Source organism: Felis catus, chromosome A1 (genome assembly GCF_018350175.1).
Source record: "Felis catus isolate Fca126 chromosome A1, F.catus_Fca126_mat1.0, whole genome shotgun sequence".
NCBI classification, from domain to species: domain Eukaryota; kingdom Metazoa; phylum Chordata; class Mammalia; order Carnivora; family Felidae; genus Felis; species Felis catus.
The window spans coordinates 122,668,764-122,687,100 of NC_058368.1; the positions used below are offsets into that span (position 1 = coordinate 122,668,764).

Genomic DNA, 18,337 nt, shown 5'->3' on the forward strand with positions numbered 1-18,337 from the left:
CCTGCATTCTCAGGCAGGCTGCCCTACTCCTAGTAAGCTCTATCCACTGTCTCACAGGAACATTATCTGCAGGAATAACGCCCAGGGGAAATTAATCATAAAGAGAATCAGCTATAGAAATCACTGACAGAAAAACATCACGGACAGTCCCCTGGCCGTCTTAGACATTACTTACAAGAGCCGTCAGCAATACCCTGTCTCCAGGGACCATTACTTTGAGGGAACCCTGCCAATCGCAGCATTACTTGGAAGGTACGTTTTTTTATGTTCCTCAAATGCCTACTGTCAAACTAAACCAAAGTTCTGAAAGGTTTCAAACACTTCCAAGTTTGGGTAAGTTAATATAGTTCCTGATTCGAGTGTGGCCTGGGGGCCAGGTACCCAAGAGCCTTTTCTCCCAGCCTAAGTGCGGACTTTGGTTTGTCAGAGCAGCTTTGAAAAATTCATACACTCCAGGGATTCTGATGATGTGGAGAGGACTTTATAAACCTAGAATTCTATTTCCAGCTGTCTTCTCTTGCATGGGGTAAGGAGGACAACTTCAGCTTCTCTGGATCGTTTTGAAAATTTTCCACCCAGGAGCAAAAAGGCACAGGACGAATGATTAAAAAAAAAAAAAAAAGGTAAGAGCCACAACTTGCCTGTTTCAAATGCTCTCCCCCTACACCCAGAACCCCTACTGACTTCACAAAGGAAACAACTTGCACGAAAGTGGCCCATGTGGGAAACAGGGGACTAGAAATGACCCACGGCTCCTGACTGGGAGTTATCAATAGACCCATGTAATCATAATGTCATTACTTTGTTTTCACTGGATGACAGAGTTTTTGCAGTATCATTTGCTCTTGGCAGACCATATATCATCATTCTCCTCCCCTTAGTAATTTCTTCGCTGCAAGAAAAACTCTGGAAACCATCTTGAGAAATGGTGAAAAATACTTCCTTTTCATTTACAACTGCTTTTTTATGCACTTACTGTCAAAAGTTATAAACGAAAAGTTATGTGAGCCAACAAGGGAGGATTTGGGCAGTATAAATGCCTATCAGAAGAAAAAAATCTAGGTACATTATTTAACAAGGTGTTTACAGGTAGCTCCAGAACCACAATATAAACACCCAATCATACCTCAAATATGGCACTTGTCATTCAAAGTATAACTCAGAGACCTTTTATTACTTTTATTCTCCCACACAGTTTGTTGTAGAATCTCTTCATAATTTGTGCATTTATTAACTAAACTTATTTCCTTAAGGTGGGGGTTAATAAGGAGGTAGGTATGCTGTAGACAAAGCATACTGTGAGTTTATCAAGACATTTTTTTTTAATCTCTTTTAATAACTTTGCATTCAACTTGAAAAAATAAGGATTTTGCAGCAACTCTTTTCATAGGCTGGGCAACTGTTCTCCAACTGCTCTGAATAATGGGCTGGCGGCAAGATGGAGGAAAGTGCTAGAGGTGTGGCAGAAAGTTCTGTCCTTGCCCTGCATGACAGTAACACATCAGGAGCAGACACCAGGGTCAGGCTCACCGAATTAAAATAAAACAGCAGCCTCCCTGTCTGGAAAGAAGGAGTCAGAACTCAGAAAAATGGACTCTGGACTCAGAAAAATCTGTTTGAATTCTGGCTCTCCTACTACAAAAGCATATGATGTCCATGTAAGTCAAGGAAATTAACTAGCCTAATATACTTTGCCACGACCATATCCCATCTGAAGCACTGTGTTCAGTTCTGCGCACCGCATTTTTTGAAAGAATATTTATAAAATATAGTAAAACCTGAAAAGTAAATCAGAAGGGTGAAAGGCTTACATAAGAGAGGGCTAAAGAAGGCAGGAATGATAAGGCTAAAAGAGAGAATTTTAGGAAGAATACAATTGCCCTCAAACATATAAAGGGCAGTGAAAACTCAAAAAGTAATCATAACTAATATGTGCTGAGTACTCAATATGTGTAAAGTACTCAGTGTTATTCACATTCTGCAGGTGAGAAAGCACAGGCCCAGAGGCCGAGTTATATGCTCACAGTCACATAATTTGGATGGGTGGAGCCAGAGCTCAGGTATAGGGGAGATATGAAAGCTATACTCCAAATACTTTGTTTTGTTTTTTTTTTCATTTTTTATTATTTTTTTAAGTAAGCTCTATGCCCAAAATGAGGCTCGAACTCATAGCCCTGAGATCAAGCGTCACATGCTCCACCCACTGAGCCAGCCAGGAACCCCTCCAAATATTTCTAATCTCTGTCTTACAGGATCATGGTAAGATTGCACCCTCCCAATTCTTTTGGACACAGGTTAGTGATTTGCTCTGGCCAGTGACATGTGAACCTAAGTCATGTTCACAACCTCAGCAAGGGAGTCCCAGAGCCTATGAGCAACACGCCCATGTTCTTCCTAACATGAGAGCATAGAGGTGAAACCTCCATCAGTCTAGGTGTCTGGGGGGAAATGATGGGCAGAGCTGCCCTGTGACCCATGGTGGACAAGTAACAGGAGCAAGAAATCAACTGTGACTGTTTCGTTAAGCCACTGAGATGTGGGGATTGCTTGTTACTGTGGCAATACCCAACTTTTCTGACAGATAAACAAACCCACATGCTTCAAGTCATTAAAATACCTCAGAAATTAAAAAAAAAAACTCTATTCTTATATTTTAAAAGGTCAGAACCGAGAATAGTTTATAGAAACCACAAGTAGGCAGATTTGGGTTTAATTTAATTTTTTTAAAGTGACGTTTTCTGAAAGCTGCTTCACAAGGTACAGGCTCACTGAAAATGGTGGTATTTAAATTAGAGGCCAAAAGGGACAGCTGGCTGGCTCAGTCAGTAGAGCATGGGACTCTTGACCCTGGGGTCGTGAATTCAAACCCCACATTGGGCCTAGAGTTTACTTCTAAAACATTCAAAACTAAAATATAAAAAATAAATGAGAGACCAGACAATCATTCTGCATCTATGTAGCAAAAAATATGGATTCATTAAGGAGGTTTAATATACCAACCATTTCTGGAACACCTCCAGTGTTCCAGGCATTTCGGCTATAGTGACAAATCCAAACACACAATCCCTTCCCTCAAGGAAATAGCCATCAAGAACAGAAGTAGATAAGGTCTGCTGACTCTTGTAGCAGTGTGATTCAACCAAATTAGAGATAATAACAGGGCCTGAATGAAGCTGACAGCAAGCCTGAACTTACAAATAACCATGTAGCACTAGAAATCCTGCTGATGCTTAAGTTGTATTATTATTTTTCAATTAGGAGCCAAAAGTATAGGGTTTGCAAAAGGAAAGAAAACGAAGAGAATGTCTGGGTTTAAAGGAGGAACATTTTCCCTTTCTCTAGTTACCATCCTTAAATCTTGCAAACCAGGCATATTATCTGGCTTACATCAGGGGTGTTCCAGCAAAGGGAATAGCACTGACTCACAGCAATTGTTACCGACCTTTTCCATCACTTTTCCCACCCCTTAGAGTCAGGAAGGGAACATTTCAATAGGGATCAGCTCAGAACTGAAGAGAGGCGATAATCTTCCTGGAACGCCATTCTTAAGTTTAGAAATCAGCCACAGCTTTTCCAAAATATCCGAAGTTTTTCCTAAAAGGGCATTTGAGCAGGGCCTACAGGGATCCCATACTCTAAGGATGATATGAAAATCACCAACTAAACGAGTGATTCCAAGGGGCACGGACATTGTTTCCCAAAGGTGTCTTTACACAATACTAACTTCAGTGCTTTCTTTCCCTAGTGGTATCAATAATTAAAGCTTTGTTTATTTTTTTAAACTTCCCGAAATCAAACAGTGCAGAGATATGCCTTCCTTTGACTGCCTCACTGCATTTGAATGGAAAAACATCTAAAACTTGGGTAAGCATTAACTGTAATTGCTCTGGGGCAGACATTTCCATTTTGGGTTATTATTCATACCAGTATTCACAGAGAATAATATACGTGGATGGATTTTGCAGCCATTATCCACACAAGAGTGACGTATCTGATTACTATTGTTCCCCAACTCAAAAGCGTCAGTTTGAACTTCGAATACTCCAGCCCTGCCCAGACCCTGAATTTTCTGAACTACGGTTCTGATTTTCTATGAAATAAACAAATATATGAGAGCAGGCTGGATTTCAGTGCCATACCTTCAGCCAGTTCAGGGTGTCACGAGTTTCTCAAAAACACACATACAGAAGAAATTGGCTTTGGCACATGGAAAAGCAGCAGAGAATTTGCAGCTTGTGCTAGTTTAAAGTGCACCCTTAATACTCTTGCCTGTTTTCAAAAATAAGTGATAGTCTTCCAGAGACAGCTGGATCCCTGTGGTACCCAGTCTTGCAACAAGCTTTGTACACAAATGTACACTTTCCAAACACAGATGTGAAATGTCGACCTAGGACAGAAGAGAGGCACGCAGATGAGGGTGTTTAGTCTAGTGGCTCCACACCCGAAAGTTTCAGGGACAGAGCTGATGTTTCAAGAGTGAGAGGGGGGACCGCCCATCCTGTACGTTCATCCGGGGACTATGGAGATGACCCCCATCTTCCCAGCGCCAGTGTGCCCTCTGCCCTGGTGACCCGGGTTGAGATTTAATCGAGGGCCAGAGTGGGGCCAAGACAATTGTGCCAATGGTTACTCAGACGGAGAGAAGGGCTAGAAATCACGAAGCCTTCCTGGCTGGCCCGGCTGACACACCCACCCAGACCCGCCGGCCCGGGGGTGCTGCGGGGAAGCGGGGGAAACCCGCGCACCCGGGTCCCGCGCCCACGAAGATGCTGCAGTTAGGAACCCGCGCGAATATCGGTCCGGGCTGAGAGGTCGCGCTACGCTCAGCAGAGGATGCCCTTCACCTCCCTGTCCCCCTTCCCCGGAGCTGAGTGAGCGGGAGAAAGTTGTGCCCGGGCCGCGTCGCCCCGGGCTGCCAAGGGAGCGAGGGCGGGAGGAGGAGAGCCGCGGGCCCCCTTACCTTGTCCTTGGGGCCGAGGTTCTGCAAAACCTCCTTGCCGGTGGCGCTCCGGATCTCCACCCCGGCGGGCGCGGGAGACGCGGGCGACGCGGGCGCGGGCTCCCTGCCCTCCTCCCGGCCTTGGCCCCGGCGCGGGGTGTCCCCCTCCACTCCCGGCCGGCTCCCGGAGCCGCGGCCGCTGCCCTGGCTGCTCCGGGGAGTCTTCGCGCCCCGCTGCCCCACGCTCAGGGCATCGAAATCCAGCGTCTTGCTCTCGAAGGCGCCCTCCACGTTGCAGAACATGCCGCCGTACTTCTGCCGCGGGACCTGGTCCGTGGTGCCCGGCCTGGCCAGGTACACGGGCAGATCGTCCTCGTGGGAGCTGTCCCAGCCCCTCCGGCCCGAGGCCATGGTTCAGGCGCACGGCGGGCCCGCGGCTTTGCTCCCCCAGAGGCGGAAAGGGCAGCCGCCGGCAGCGTGCTCCGAGCCACAGTGACTGGGGCGGGAGGAGGCGCCTGAGCGTTCGCGCCAGAGGCGGCAGTGCAGCTCCGGTTGCTGCCAGTCCCCAGCCAGCCAGCGAGCGCGCGGCGCAGGGGCCGGGGCAGCGGCGCGCTCCGGCTCGGGACCTGTCGCCCGCCCGCCGCCCCTCGGCGCGCACCCGACCCTAACGTGGCCTCGCAGGGTCGCGCGGCCTGGGGGCCCCTTGGAAAGTAGAAATCCCAACTTGGCGCGCGCGCACACACACGCACGCACGCTTCCCGCTCGCCCAGCGGCCCCCAGATTCACACTCAAGAACTCGCCTCTCGCACAGGCACAGAAACCCTCTTTCACACACACTGACTTCCAAGTGTGCCTCTCAAACACAAACCTCTCTGCCCCGCTCGTGCACGCAAACCTAGTGGGCTCAGGTGTGTTCGTGTCAAAGCCGGGCTCTGATTTACAACAACACGCACCCGCACAGATGTACCAGACTCACAATCCTAGACTTTGCTTACCCATAATCCCAGATTTGTCTCCTCCTCATCTTAGAATTGTCTCACAATTGTCCCCGCTTCTAGAATCTGCCTCACAAACCTGCACCCTCAAATAAAGAACCTCTGAATGGGTACCCTCTTCGCTGACGATCACAAAAGCCTGTAATTGACTCACAGACAAATCTACCCTCGAACCATTCTCACCTCATATTTAGCACCCTAGATTTTGCTTTTTAAGCACCCATAATTTGCCTCCCAGACAATTACATTACAGGTCAAAGGCATGCACAGGTCCCCGGGTTGTGCCTTGCAGAATACTTCCAATACCCTGTCCTTACACAACCAACCCATCGCTAATACCCCACAAGCTGACTCAAGCTCAGGTTTACGCCAGTCAGAACCCTCCACGTGGACTCACACATAAGCTAAGATTTACCTCAAAAATACACAACCAAAGACTTTGCCTTGCGCGTTACCTCAGTTCCACACAGATTTTGCTTATGTATATGTCTGCTCTCACAGCCTCATTCTCTTCCCCCTTGTCCACCCACATATACGCTAACCCAGACTTTGCCAGTAAACACAGAGTCCTCGAACCTGCAGAGCTCGTATGGTATCTGCACACAGAGCCTAAATCAAGAATCTGCAGCGCCCACGTTAAACTAGGCCCCCTTTCAGAATTTCACTCCTTTAGTCATTCATCCAGTGTGAACTGAAGGCCTGCCGTGCTCTTCGCAAGATACTAAAGGGACAGTGTTTAACAAGGCAGATGGGGGCCTGTCCTCACCAAGAGTGTGGTCTCCAGCCACCCACCTAGGGAGCACAATCAATCACTATTCCGCATGACATACTAAACTTTATTTTCTGAACCCCGCCACTACATCATAGACTTCATGAAGTCCAAGAGCTGGTCTGTTTAGTTTACTATGAAATATCTTGAGTCCAGAACATCTGCAGGCACATAATAGGAGCTCCGTAAATCCTTTTTGAATAAATGGTAATGATAATAATAACAAGTGCAGCAACAGGGAACATTTATGGAGCTGTTGCTGTGTGCCAGTCACTACTGTAATTGTGTCACATATAGTAACTCACTTAAAGCTCATCAGCATATGGCAGGCTTCTTTGTGCACACAGACACTATCTTTGAAGGCATCTGCAATCAATTTGGTCGACTGAAACTTGCAACCGCAATTTTGGAGAGTAACTAGGATGTTGGAAAACGGGATTTCGATAGCAGGATCGTGACAGTCATGAAAAGTTGGGGGATGAGGTTGACCTGAACTCTGATCACAGACAAGTATGTCGACACAGGTTTTACTTGTCCCCCATCCCCATGAGGAGAAAGACACTTGCTTCATTCACTGCATGTGCTCTATCACATTATTCCTGATTTCTTTAGCAGACTGCCTCTGGGAAGCCGCCTCCTTCTTAACAAATGCTGGTGGCTGACAGACCCAGAAATTCATGTGACAGGTTGGTAATATAGGCTCTTCCATCCCTCTTTGCTCACACAGGTTACTTCCTTCCTCTTCCCTGTTACTTTCAAACTCTTCTTCACTCATTAACTCATTTACAGACTTTTAGGGGGACACTTGCTATGTGTCCAGCATTGTCCTGGGTTCCCTCCTCTGTGGAACATAATTCTAATAGGGGCAAAGAGATGATAAATAAGAAAGATCAGTTCTAATAGGGGCAAAGAGATGATAAATAAGAAAGATCAGATTGTCAATCATAAGAGTTATGAGACATAACATAGAGAAAAAGATAGCCAACTTTTAATTTTTTTTTAACGTTTATTTATTTTTGAGAGACTGAGAGAGACAGAGCACGAGTGGGGGAGGGGCAGAGGGAGAGGGAGACACAGAATACGAAGCAGGATGCAAGCTCTGAGCTGTCAGCACAGAGCCCGACACGGGGCTCGAACCCACGAACCACGAGATCATGACCTGAGCTGAAGTCGGACACTTAACCGAGTGAGCCACCCAGGGGCCCCTAAGATAGCCAACTTTTAGATTGTTTGGTCAGGAGAGTCTTCCCTCTCTGACTCCTCACAAACACCACGGGCACCAGCACGGTGCCCCATCAGCAAGGGCAACAATAAAGATGTTAGCTAACATTTATTAGGACTTTATTCTGTGCCAGGCTCAGTGCTAAGGACTTTCCATACACTATCTTAAATTCTGATTAGTAATCTCTTAATTAATAATACTACAAGTCATGTACTATTATTTCTGTTTTACTAGCAAGGAGGCTGAAGCTCTGAGTGAGTGCCCAGGTTGTGACAGAACCATAACTAGAAGGAAGATATGCGCAAAGAGTCTGAAGTTTCCTTTGAGAGGGGAACATTCTGAATGTAGATGCGTGCCTGTCTGTGCTTAGGTGTGTGGGCGCTTGGGCGTAGATAAGCCCCATCGCGGCAGCCACGTTGCCTCACAACTATGTCTGTTGCCATGCATAAGCTCCATAATTACATTTGTTGACAAAACATCACATCTGAAAGCCAACAGCTGCATATACACATATGTGTTTAATTAAGAGAGCAAGGCAGCCTTTAAAAGAAGACTAAAATGGGAATGGCTGATGTGACTCCATCCAACTTTGCAACTATGTGGCCTTAGGCCGAGTGTCTTACTTAACTTCTTGATGTCTTTCTGCTTCATATTTGCCTCACCCACCTAACGGGACTGTAAGGATTTCATTCCTTGAATAAACCATTGTGTTAAGAATTTCACATGCATTGCCTTAACCTTCACAACAACTCTGCAAATGTGGTGTGATTACTATCCTCATTTTACCAGGGGAGAAAATGAGGCCTACACAAGTTAAGTTTCTTGCCCAAAGTATCACACTAGCGTTTCAAGCTAGAATTCATTTCCCTGATAGCTGGTCCAGAGACTGTGCTCCTAAAAACCACCCCACGACAGAGCTCTGTTCTAAGGATTCAGAGAGGTAATAACGGGAACACCAGAAGTAAGGTGTTAACAAATTGAAAAATCCTAAGTGTCCCAGCTGTTTGGGGGCAAAGGTAAACTTTAAGACAAACACTCACATAAAGAAATATCCCACCAGTGTCCTCCTAACAAAGGCATCACAGTTGCATGAACACCTGCTGATTTTATCATGTCTGTCTCTAGCAAGGTAGAGGAAACATTACTTATGACAGTCACAAACATAAGGGCAGCTATATGTCTATGGCCACCTCAGGTCACTCTTTCCAGCGAAGGGTCTAAAACAATGCACAAATAGCAAGCTATTTCTATAACACGGGCAGCAAAATAGAGCTTTCAACTTGTCACACACCAGATCAAATGTGCACTTCCTGTAACTCTGCAGTAAATGACTTGCCACTTTGCATTGACATGACTTGTTATGTGAGCCCATGGCATATCCAATTATAACTTTAGGGAAATGTATTCTGGAGGCATCTTCTATTACCTATAGATCAGTGGAAGGCAGAGACTCCTCTATAGGAAGCAATATGTGCACGTGCAATCCTGATACAGCATAGAGTGTCTTTTATGGAAAATAAATTGTGCTGAATTCTTAAAAGCAAAAATCTATCCAACAGAAGATACGATATTCATACTAAGGTGGTGACTCCATACTTAAAATAAGGGGAGAATAGAGGATTTATACAGTTTACCTTGACTCAACAGTGAACTTAAATATTTCTGATCAAAACCCATCCCATCTTTTCCATCCTTGAATTGCAGGAATTTGAACCTTAGTTATTTCTATCCCATTTTAAGGGTACAGAGATGGGAAACATCATTTTTCACCCTTCAGATGACATATATGTATGAGGCAACCTTTGCAAGATATTCAGCACTCTGCCTGACACACAATAGATGCTCAGGAAATATTAGTCCCCCGTTTCTTCAGGGTATATTTAGATGTGTCATTAATATCACAGAGTTCCTAATGAGCTTGAACTTGTCCTGTAACTTTAGCTTTGTAGGATTTTATGGAACAAATTGAAATTATGATAATGTTTAGTATACATGTTAAAAAGTGACTTCTATTTTCAATATACCTTCATCACACCTTAAGAATTCTGACAAACCTTGGGGCACCTGGGTGGCTCAGTCGGTTGAGCGCCCCACTCCAGCTTAGGTCATGATCTCACAGTCTGTGAGTTCGAGCCCCGCATCAGGCTCTGTGCTGACAGCTCAGAGCCTGGAGCCTGCTTCAGATTCTGTGTCTCCCTCTCTCTCTCTGCCCCTCCCCCCGTTCATGCTCTGTCTCTCTCTGTCTCAAAAATAAATAAGAACATTTAAAAAAAAATTTTTTTAAAGAATTCTGACAGACCACTATTGAGAGTCAGCTCAATATTTGGTGACTAAAGTGTTCATTAGGAACCAAAAAACAGGGGGGCATTGGGTAACTCACTCTGTTAAGCATCTGACTCAATTTCATCTCAGGTCATGATCTCATGGTTTGGTTCTTGAGTTCGAGCCCTGCATCAGGCTCTGTGCTGATAGCATGGAGCCTGCTTGGGATTCTCAGTTTTCCTCTCTCTGTGCCTCCCCCATTCTCTCTCTCTCTCTTTCTCTCTCTCTTGCTCAAAATTAAATAAATATTAAAAAAAAAAAAAGAAACCCAAAACAGGTCATTTTTCAAATATATACACAGTGTTAAAACCAGTTCATTAACATTTTTAATAATCCCAGTTGCGCATGCAGAAAAAACTCCTTTTATCTCATAAATATATGTATATAGGGAGAAAAATGAACAAGAATATATATCAAAATATTCATAAAAGGTGAGTTGTAGGATTATGAGTAAGTTCTAGTTTCTTATTTTACGCATTTCTATATTTTCCAAAATCTTTAGTGTGAGTTACTTTTATAAACAGAGAATGTTATTTTGCAATGTGTGTCCAGGATGTTATTTTAGATAAAAACACATTTATTGAGCATGTTGAAAATTGCTGATGGAGAATTATTGAACCCAGCTGTTGGCTCCCTACTGTATTCTGAAGATGTATGATCTAAAATGAAAAATCAAAGGAAAAGACAAATAGACTCTTCATCAGAATCTAGTTGTCACCTCATGCAAAGTGAATCAGCAGGTGGACAAGTGAATGAGAAAATGATCATTACAGGGAGGACATGAAGTGAGGGTTTATAAATGTCCTTGAGGCAAATCCTTTCCACCAAAGGATTAGTTAATAAGACATGACATAATCACCTTCCTACTGAGGAGTTGTTGGCGTTTCCTTCCCAATTTTTATACCCTGAGCATCTCTCTTTGATGTTTCTATTCTCAAATGTTCAAAAGCCAATTCCAATCACAGGATTTCCTTTTGCCTTATGTGGGAAGGAGACAAATGTTAAGTAGTTGCTGACCAATATGATAAAACAGATATTCACCTCAAAGGCTCTGATGCTCTAGTTTCCTCAGTGCAGGTTCACAGGTACAACTGACTGTCCTAAGTGAAAAATCTCTAAGTAAGGGACAGACAATAAATGAATTGTGGGGTAGAACAATATAAGGATAAGAATAATAACAACAACAAAACAAAGACAAAAAAAAGCGATAATCTGTCCAACCTCTTTACTAGCTACCACAGTTCACAATACATTTCCAAGGTTTTAAAAAATGTATTCCTTTTGTTACTTTTCCAGCTACATTTCCTGGTTTTTGTCCATTGATGAAAGAATCACATTAGTTTTACATTATTGTTATGACAATCTCATTCTGATTATTGAAAATAAAAATAATTCTCTTTTGCCATCTAAAGAGGAAAAAAAACAGTAATGAATCCTTTGTCTATTTTCCCTCCCTTCCTTCCTTCCTTTTCAATGAAAATTTCAAAACTACAGAAAAGCAGATGGTCATATAACAAACTCCCATGTACTCTTTTAGAATTTGTAAATGTAACTTTTCATCATATTTTTCATGTATTTTCAAGAAACAACATATAACAGAGTTCAAGTGCCCCCCACTTATTCTACTCTCTCTTTTCTTCCCTCTGAAAAAGAACCACTGACCTGCATTAATCTCTCATATTTTTCTAGAGACTGCTATCTGTTCTAACTTGATTCTTTGATTCAGACTTTTAAAACTTGTGTCCTGCCAAATAAACTGTCCTTGTTTAATTATTTGCTTTTATTTATTTTTTTTAAGATTTTTTTTAACGCTTATCCATTTTTGAGAAACAGAGAGAGACAGAGCATGAGTGGGGGAGAAGCAGAGAGAGAGGCAGACACAGAATTCAAAGCAGGCTCCAGGCTCTGAGCAGTCAGCACAGAGCCCGATGCGGGACTCAAACTCACTGACAGTGAGACCATGACCTGAACTGAAGTGGGACACTTAACCAACTGAGCCACCCAGGTGCCCCAATTATTTGCTTTTAAAGAATAACCATGACATGGTTGATATACAGAAGCCCCGCACTCCTAGAAAGCTAAGACTTGCAGAAATAGAGTTTGTCCTGCTAGATGAAGGTAATCATATAACTCATGGACCAGGGCACTCATGCTATATGAGTAGGTGTGTGTCTTCAGATCACTGGGTTTCTGGATCAACAGATACTAGCTCTGTGAGAGGCAAGCTCAAAAACCAACCATTTTCCTCTTGAAGGGAATATTTTTGCTATTATCATGATTTGAGTGGCTCCAGGAAACTGGACGTAAAACTCGCTCTTAACATTGAAAAAGATAACTTTCATTTTAGCATCCCCTTGAGCATAAACTAAATAAATAATGGACAAAGAAAGGTAGTCAAATGAAATGACAATCTGAAAAGAGAAGCTTCTTTCATTCCAGACACAAATTTGCTGGCTCCACAAGACGAGGCCACATCCTGGCTCCAACTAAATGGGTAACAGGCCAGAGTATAAATGACAGATACTAAGAGATATGGAAGAAAAAAAAAAAAAGGAAACATGGTGAATAATTCTTTCATTGAGAATGTTATAGCTCTGTATAAATTCAGAAGACATAAATGCATTGGTAATGCCTTCTTACCCCAGTGCTTTTGTCTGAGTTCATTTTTCTGTTGATAAATAACTCCTTGTCTAGGCAGCTCCCTGGAACGCCTTATTCCTCCAGATCCCTCATAATTAAGATGAATGGATAGGAAATAGTATCCCGTCAATGTTTCAAGCTTTTATAGTGATTTATATTGGAAACATGAAGGAAAAAATAAGGAGACAATTAGTTTAAGCATATAGCCCTAATTTCCTTTTCTTACCACAAAATATCAGTATTTACATGGAACATGATGAGTTTGAGAAAGTGACAGTATTTGAAGTCACAAAATCTGGACTACAATTATGGGTCCATCACTAGCTGAGTGAATTTGGGGGAATTACATTAATTCTCTCCTTCTGTTCCCTCATCAATAAAATGCGGATAAAAAGCTGTGGTATGAGAAAAAAAAAGTGAATTGTTGCATACCAACCTATAACTGCTTTCTACAAATAGTAATTGTTATTTTCTTCAGTGCTTGCCCCAGTTTCTAAGACTCCGTATGTAACAATCAACAGGTCTTGCATTAATGCTATCTGGAACTTTTGTTTTTCAACGGTAGATAGAACTATATGTAGTATATAGCTAACAATCACTAATCAGTCTTACATGTGATCGAAGTGAAAATTTTATTTTGGGAAACCAAGTCAGATTACCTCCTATTCCAATCCTAAAAGTTTTAGACATTTGTCCCCTAAAAGTATCCTAAACCAAAGGTATAGTCAGATGTATGCGTGAAACTTATTATTATATAAAAATATACTAAAAATAATAAGATATGGATAAACACTTTTAAAGATTGATGTTTTAAAGCAGAGCCCACATTAAAATTTACTCCGTTTTGACTATATGATGTCCAACAAGTTAATAATTCTTAATATCGGCTGGTCACTAGGAATTATAACATTTAAAGTACAATTCAACTTGCTGAAGTGTTTATTTCTTACCAAAAAATATTCAGTGTGACTATACATCCAAATAATATACTACAAAATCATTAGTTGTATCAAAAAGGAGTTTTTGGCTATAAAATTTACACCTTCAAAAATATATATTGCTGTCTTCTGCAATAAAATGGACTGAGCAGTTCCGGGAATAACTACAGTATATCAAGGTGGGCTAATCTAAACTCAAAACCATACATTTATCAAATACATAAGTTAGGAGCATTTTCAAAAGAAAATCTGAGATTAAATACTATGTGAAAATTATAGTAGATTAATTATCTGATGAAGTATTTTATTTTTAATATAATCATTATTTTTATGGCTTAATTTTAGCTAAAAATTAATTGCGTTAAAAAATTTGAATGACTTAAGACAGATAGGATTCATAAAACATCTATAACATTATGGTAAGTCTGGCAGATGTAGAACTTGAGAATTACCCTTTTAGCAAAACACAGTAAAGATGTAATATTGTTAGCTAGCTGGATTATTCATTGTAACGGATATAATTTTTGACATTGGCTGGCAAATTCATAATTATTTACTTAAAAATTTAATAATCAGTAATTAAAATAATATAATCTTAAATCATATAATGATGATTAATTTCACCGTTTACCAGTATCTTTTACATCTGGATCCTGAGAAATCTTTAATTGAGTACAAGGCATAAATGAAAATTCCTCATGGGGAAGGCAAATCCAATTTTATTACAAACATAAGTATTTCTGTCGATCTTTAAGTACTCTTCTCAAAATTCTAGTATACTTGATGATACAGAAATCAGGTTTGCTTGCTTTGTTTTGTTTACCTTTGAAGACAGTGAATAATGTCTAAGAAACCACTTTGAAATGTGTCCTTGTGACAAAAAACAACTATGAATTTTTGAAAAAGCCTTTTTTTGTTCTTTTTTTTAAATCCAAAGATCAGTTCTGTTTGTTGTCCTAAAATAATTCAAATGCAGAAGAGACAAAATCTGAGCCAAGTCCAGTCCCCCTTAGCCAAGAGGAGAACAGAACTCTGCTGGAGTAACAAAAGGGAAACAGTCTGCTTAATCAATTCAATTCATTACATATGTAGTGAGTACTGATTTTTTGCCAAGGAATATTCAAGGTGTTGAGGGAGCTTAGCATACAGGAGATAAAACAAGTAGGGAAATCAAATGTTACTCAGACTGTAGTAAGTGTCACAAGAAGAAAAAGAGAACTACAGATCAAGAAAGGCCTTCTGAAAAGCAAACCACAAGTCACAAAGGGTGAGTTGGGTTTTGACAGAGGAAGATGGGTGAGGTCATTCCTGGCAGAGTTAGAAATGGGAAACAGTGAGCAGGCCTGCTTGGCTGGAAAGCACAATGCTTGTAGGGGAGTCATGGATGAGGCCAGGAAGAATGAACAGGGCTTGAATGTGGGGCACCCTGCATGAAAGCGAGAAACTTTTTGATTAAGAAAGTAGGTATATGCTGGTTCATACCTGCTTTGCAATACTAACCTTACCTACAGTCCTAAGTCCCTGGGCTTGATGCCCAGTGGCCTCTGTTCTATTACTTAAGACCTCAAAGCTTTTGTAGATACAAATTCTCCTGACAGTGAGCACTCCTGCCGCCGTCAGCCCCTGAATTTCCCGTCCCTTGCTGAGCAGGCTTGGGAGGTGCAGTGAAGGCTGGAGTGTGAAATCTCAATGTGTAGTGCAAGGAATATTTGGAGAAGGGGTTGGAACTCGGAGGCAAATTTTCACCATGGAAGCGGCAAGTTTCTAAATGAATCGGCAGTGTGTTCACGATAAGAGGTGATCTCTTGTTGTCTGGGGCTGTGGGTCGAGAGCAGTTGTTGCGAAATCAGAGATCCAATAACAGTGCAGAAAGCTCAGAGCTGTGACTGATGAGATGAGCAGATAGATGTCTGCTTTACTGGGGATGGGGTGTGAAATGGAAGATTAAATTATACACGGAGGCATCAAAGAAAGGTTTTCGTTGTCCCCGTATGAGAGTGTACTAGTTTTCTATTGCTATGTAACAAATTTAGCAGCTTATTTATTTTTTAAAAGGGCTTTATTTTGGGGCACCTGGGTGGCTCAGTTGGTTGAGTGTCTGACTTCAGCTCAGGTCATGATCTCATGGTTTGCGAGTTCGAGCCCAACGATGGGCTCTGTGCTGACAGCTCAGAGCCTGGAGCCTGCTTCAGATTCTGTGTCTCCCTCTCTCTGCCCCTTTCCTGCTCATACTCTGTCTTCCTCTGTCTCTCAAAAATGAATAAACATTAAAAAAATTTTGTAAAGGTTTTATTTTTTTTTAATTTTTTAGAATTTATTTGAGAAAGACAGATACAGTGAGATTGGGGAGGGGCAGAGAGAGAGACAGAATCCCAAGCAGGCTCCACTTGGGAGCCTAAAGTTGGGCTCGAACTCACAAAACCATGAGATCATGATGTGAGCTGAAACCAAGAGTCCGACGCTCAACTGACGGAACCACCCAGATACCCCACAAATTTAGCGGTTTAAAACAACACGGATTTGTTATCTCACTGTTTCCATGGGTCAAGAATTTGGGTACAAATTAACTGGGTCATCCATTCAGGTCTCAAGGATGAGATCTCAACTCAGGCTTGCAGTCCTTTTCCAAGTACATTGGTTGGTGACAGAATTTAGTTCTTAGCAGTTACAAGACTGCCAGACATTCTCTTGCTGACTATCAGTCTGGGGGGACTCCCAGCTCCTAGAAACCACCCTAATGTCCTTGTCATGTGACCCCCTTCAAAGGCAATTCACAACATGGCTGTTTGCTTCTTCCAGCTCAGCAGGACATTCTCATTTTCAGTCCCTGACCTCTTTTCAAGTCTCATCTGATTAGGTAAGACCCACTCAGGATTATCTCCCTACCTTAAAATCAATTGATTAAGAGCCTTAATTACATCTGCAACATCATTGCAGCACCAAGATTAATTGTTGAATAACTGGGAGAATGTGTATACAACCAGAGTAGTGGGACAGTTGGGAGCCATACTAGAATTTTGCTAGTCACAAAGAGTCACGCCAGAATCTTTAATATGTGAGAATTCCATACCGATGCCCTTATTCTATAGGGAAAGTTGTTGAAAAGTGGGCCAGCCCAACCATTTCTTGTATGTCTATACAACTCAGTTTAGCACACAGTGCTTGAAATTTTACTATCTGTTAAAATAGCTACATTTGTAATATTTGATGATGGTTATATGATCATTTGATTCAAAATTATATATATATATATATATATATGTACATATATATATATTTTTTTTTTGAGAGAGAATGAGAGATGTGGAGAAGTCACAGGGAGAGAGAGAGAGAGAGAGAGAGAGAGAGAGAGAGAGAGAGAGACAAATCTTTTATTTATTTTTTTTTATTTTTTTTTAACATTTATTTATTTTTGAGACAGAGAGACAGAGCACGAACAGGGGAGGGGCAGAGAGAGAGGGAGACACAGAATCTGAAACAGGCTCCAGGCTCTGAGCTGTCAGCACAGAGCCCGACGCGGGGCTTGAACTCACGGACCATGAGATCATGAACTGAGCCGAAGTCGGACGCTTAACCGACCAAGCCACCCAGGCGCCCCAAGAGAGACAAATCTTAATCAGGCTCCATGCTCAGCGCAGAACCCAACTCGGGGCTGGATCTACAACCCTGGGACTATGACCTGAGTCAAATACAAGAGTCAGACACTCATCCTCCTGAGCCACCCAGGTGCCCCCCAAATTGTATTTTAATAAAAGAATTTTACGATGTAATATTCAGGGTACCAGCACAAATGCACAAAATGATATTATAGTGTCTAGTAATATACAATAATGTATATACCAAATTAAATCAAATGTTTTGTCTGTTTTTGAGAGCCCTGTGGAACAGTGGGAGAGTGCATTAGGGATCTAGATTTCATTTCAGGCAGCATCAGTTACTAACAGAGTGCTCTCAGGCAGCCCATTCCAGTCCTCTGAATCTCTACAATTTGTACAATGAAACAATAAACCTAACAGACTTACCTATTTTGCAATGTTGCTATAAGGATCAAGCAAGAATGCTGTTAGGATGAAGTGATAATGGTTGTAGAAATGTATATAATACAGAAATTCATGTAAAACCTAGGGAGAAACTCCTAGGCAAAATCTTGATGAATTACTAGCTGGGCAAGGCCCTCCAAATATTTAAGCCAGAGGAGTCAAATATTGTGAGCCAGAACAGTGACAGACTCCTGCAACACAATAAAATAATTCTACCAGCAATGCAACCTTCAGATGCAGCCTCAGCAGCCCCTTTCCTTTTGAGGTGGGCTTCAAACATTATCATGATAAGGCTCAGAAGTGGTCTAAAGTTGAAGACTTGAGAACATAATTCAAGTGCACATGGCTAAGTCTCCAGGCTCCTCTCCAGGAGATACCCTTGCAAGGCATTTTCCATTGAGTTGAAATATAAGTTTCTTCTTTTCTTGTATCTTGTTAAAAGGGAATGATGGAATTGCATTGAGGAAGATAA

At 42.0% G+C, this 18,337-nt stretch overlaps 1 protein-coding gene across 2 annotated transcripts in view; it reads right to left on the reverse strand.

The window, feature by feature from the left end:
- DPYSL3 (dihydropyrimidinase like 3) overlaps positions 1–12,926 on the reverse strand; it is a 122,922-nt gene extending 109,996 nt beyond the window's left edge. The window contains exon 1 of one of the 2 annotated variants that reach the window (XM_045060656.1): positions 12,888–12,926. In XM_045060656.1, coding sequence (XP_044916591.1) covers positions 12,888–12,911 — 24 coding nt within the window. In that variant the 5' untranslated portion in view covers positions 12,912–12,926. Of the gene's footprint in view, positions 1–4,960; positions 5,492–12,887 lie in introns of those variants that run through there. The other variant, XM_023256432.2, reaches the window with a different exon arrangement.
- Positions 12,927–18,337: the final 5,411 nt, after the last annotated feature.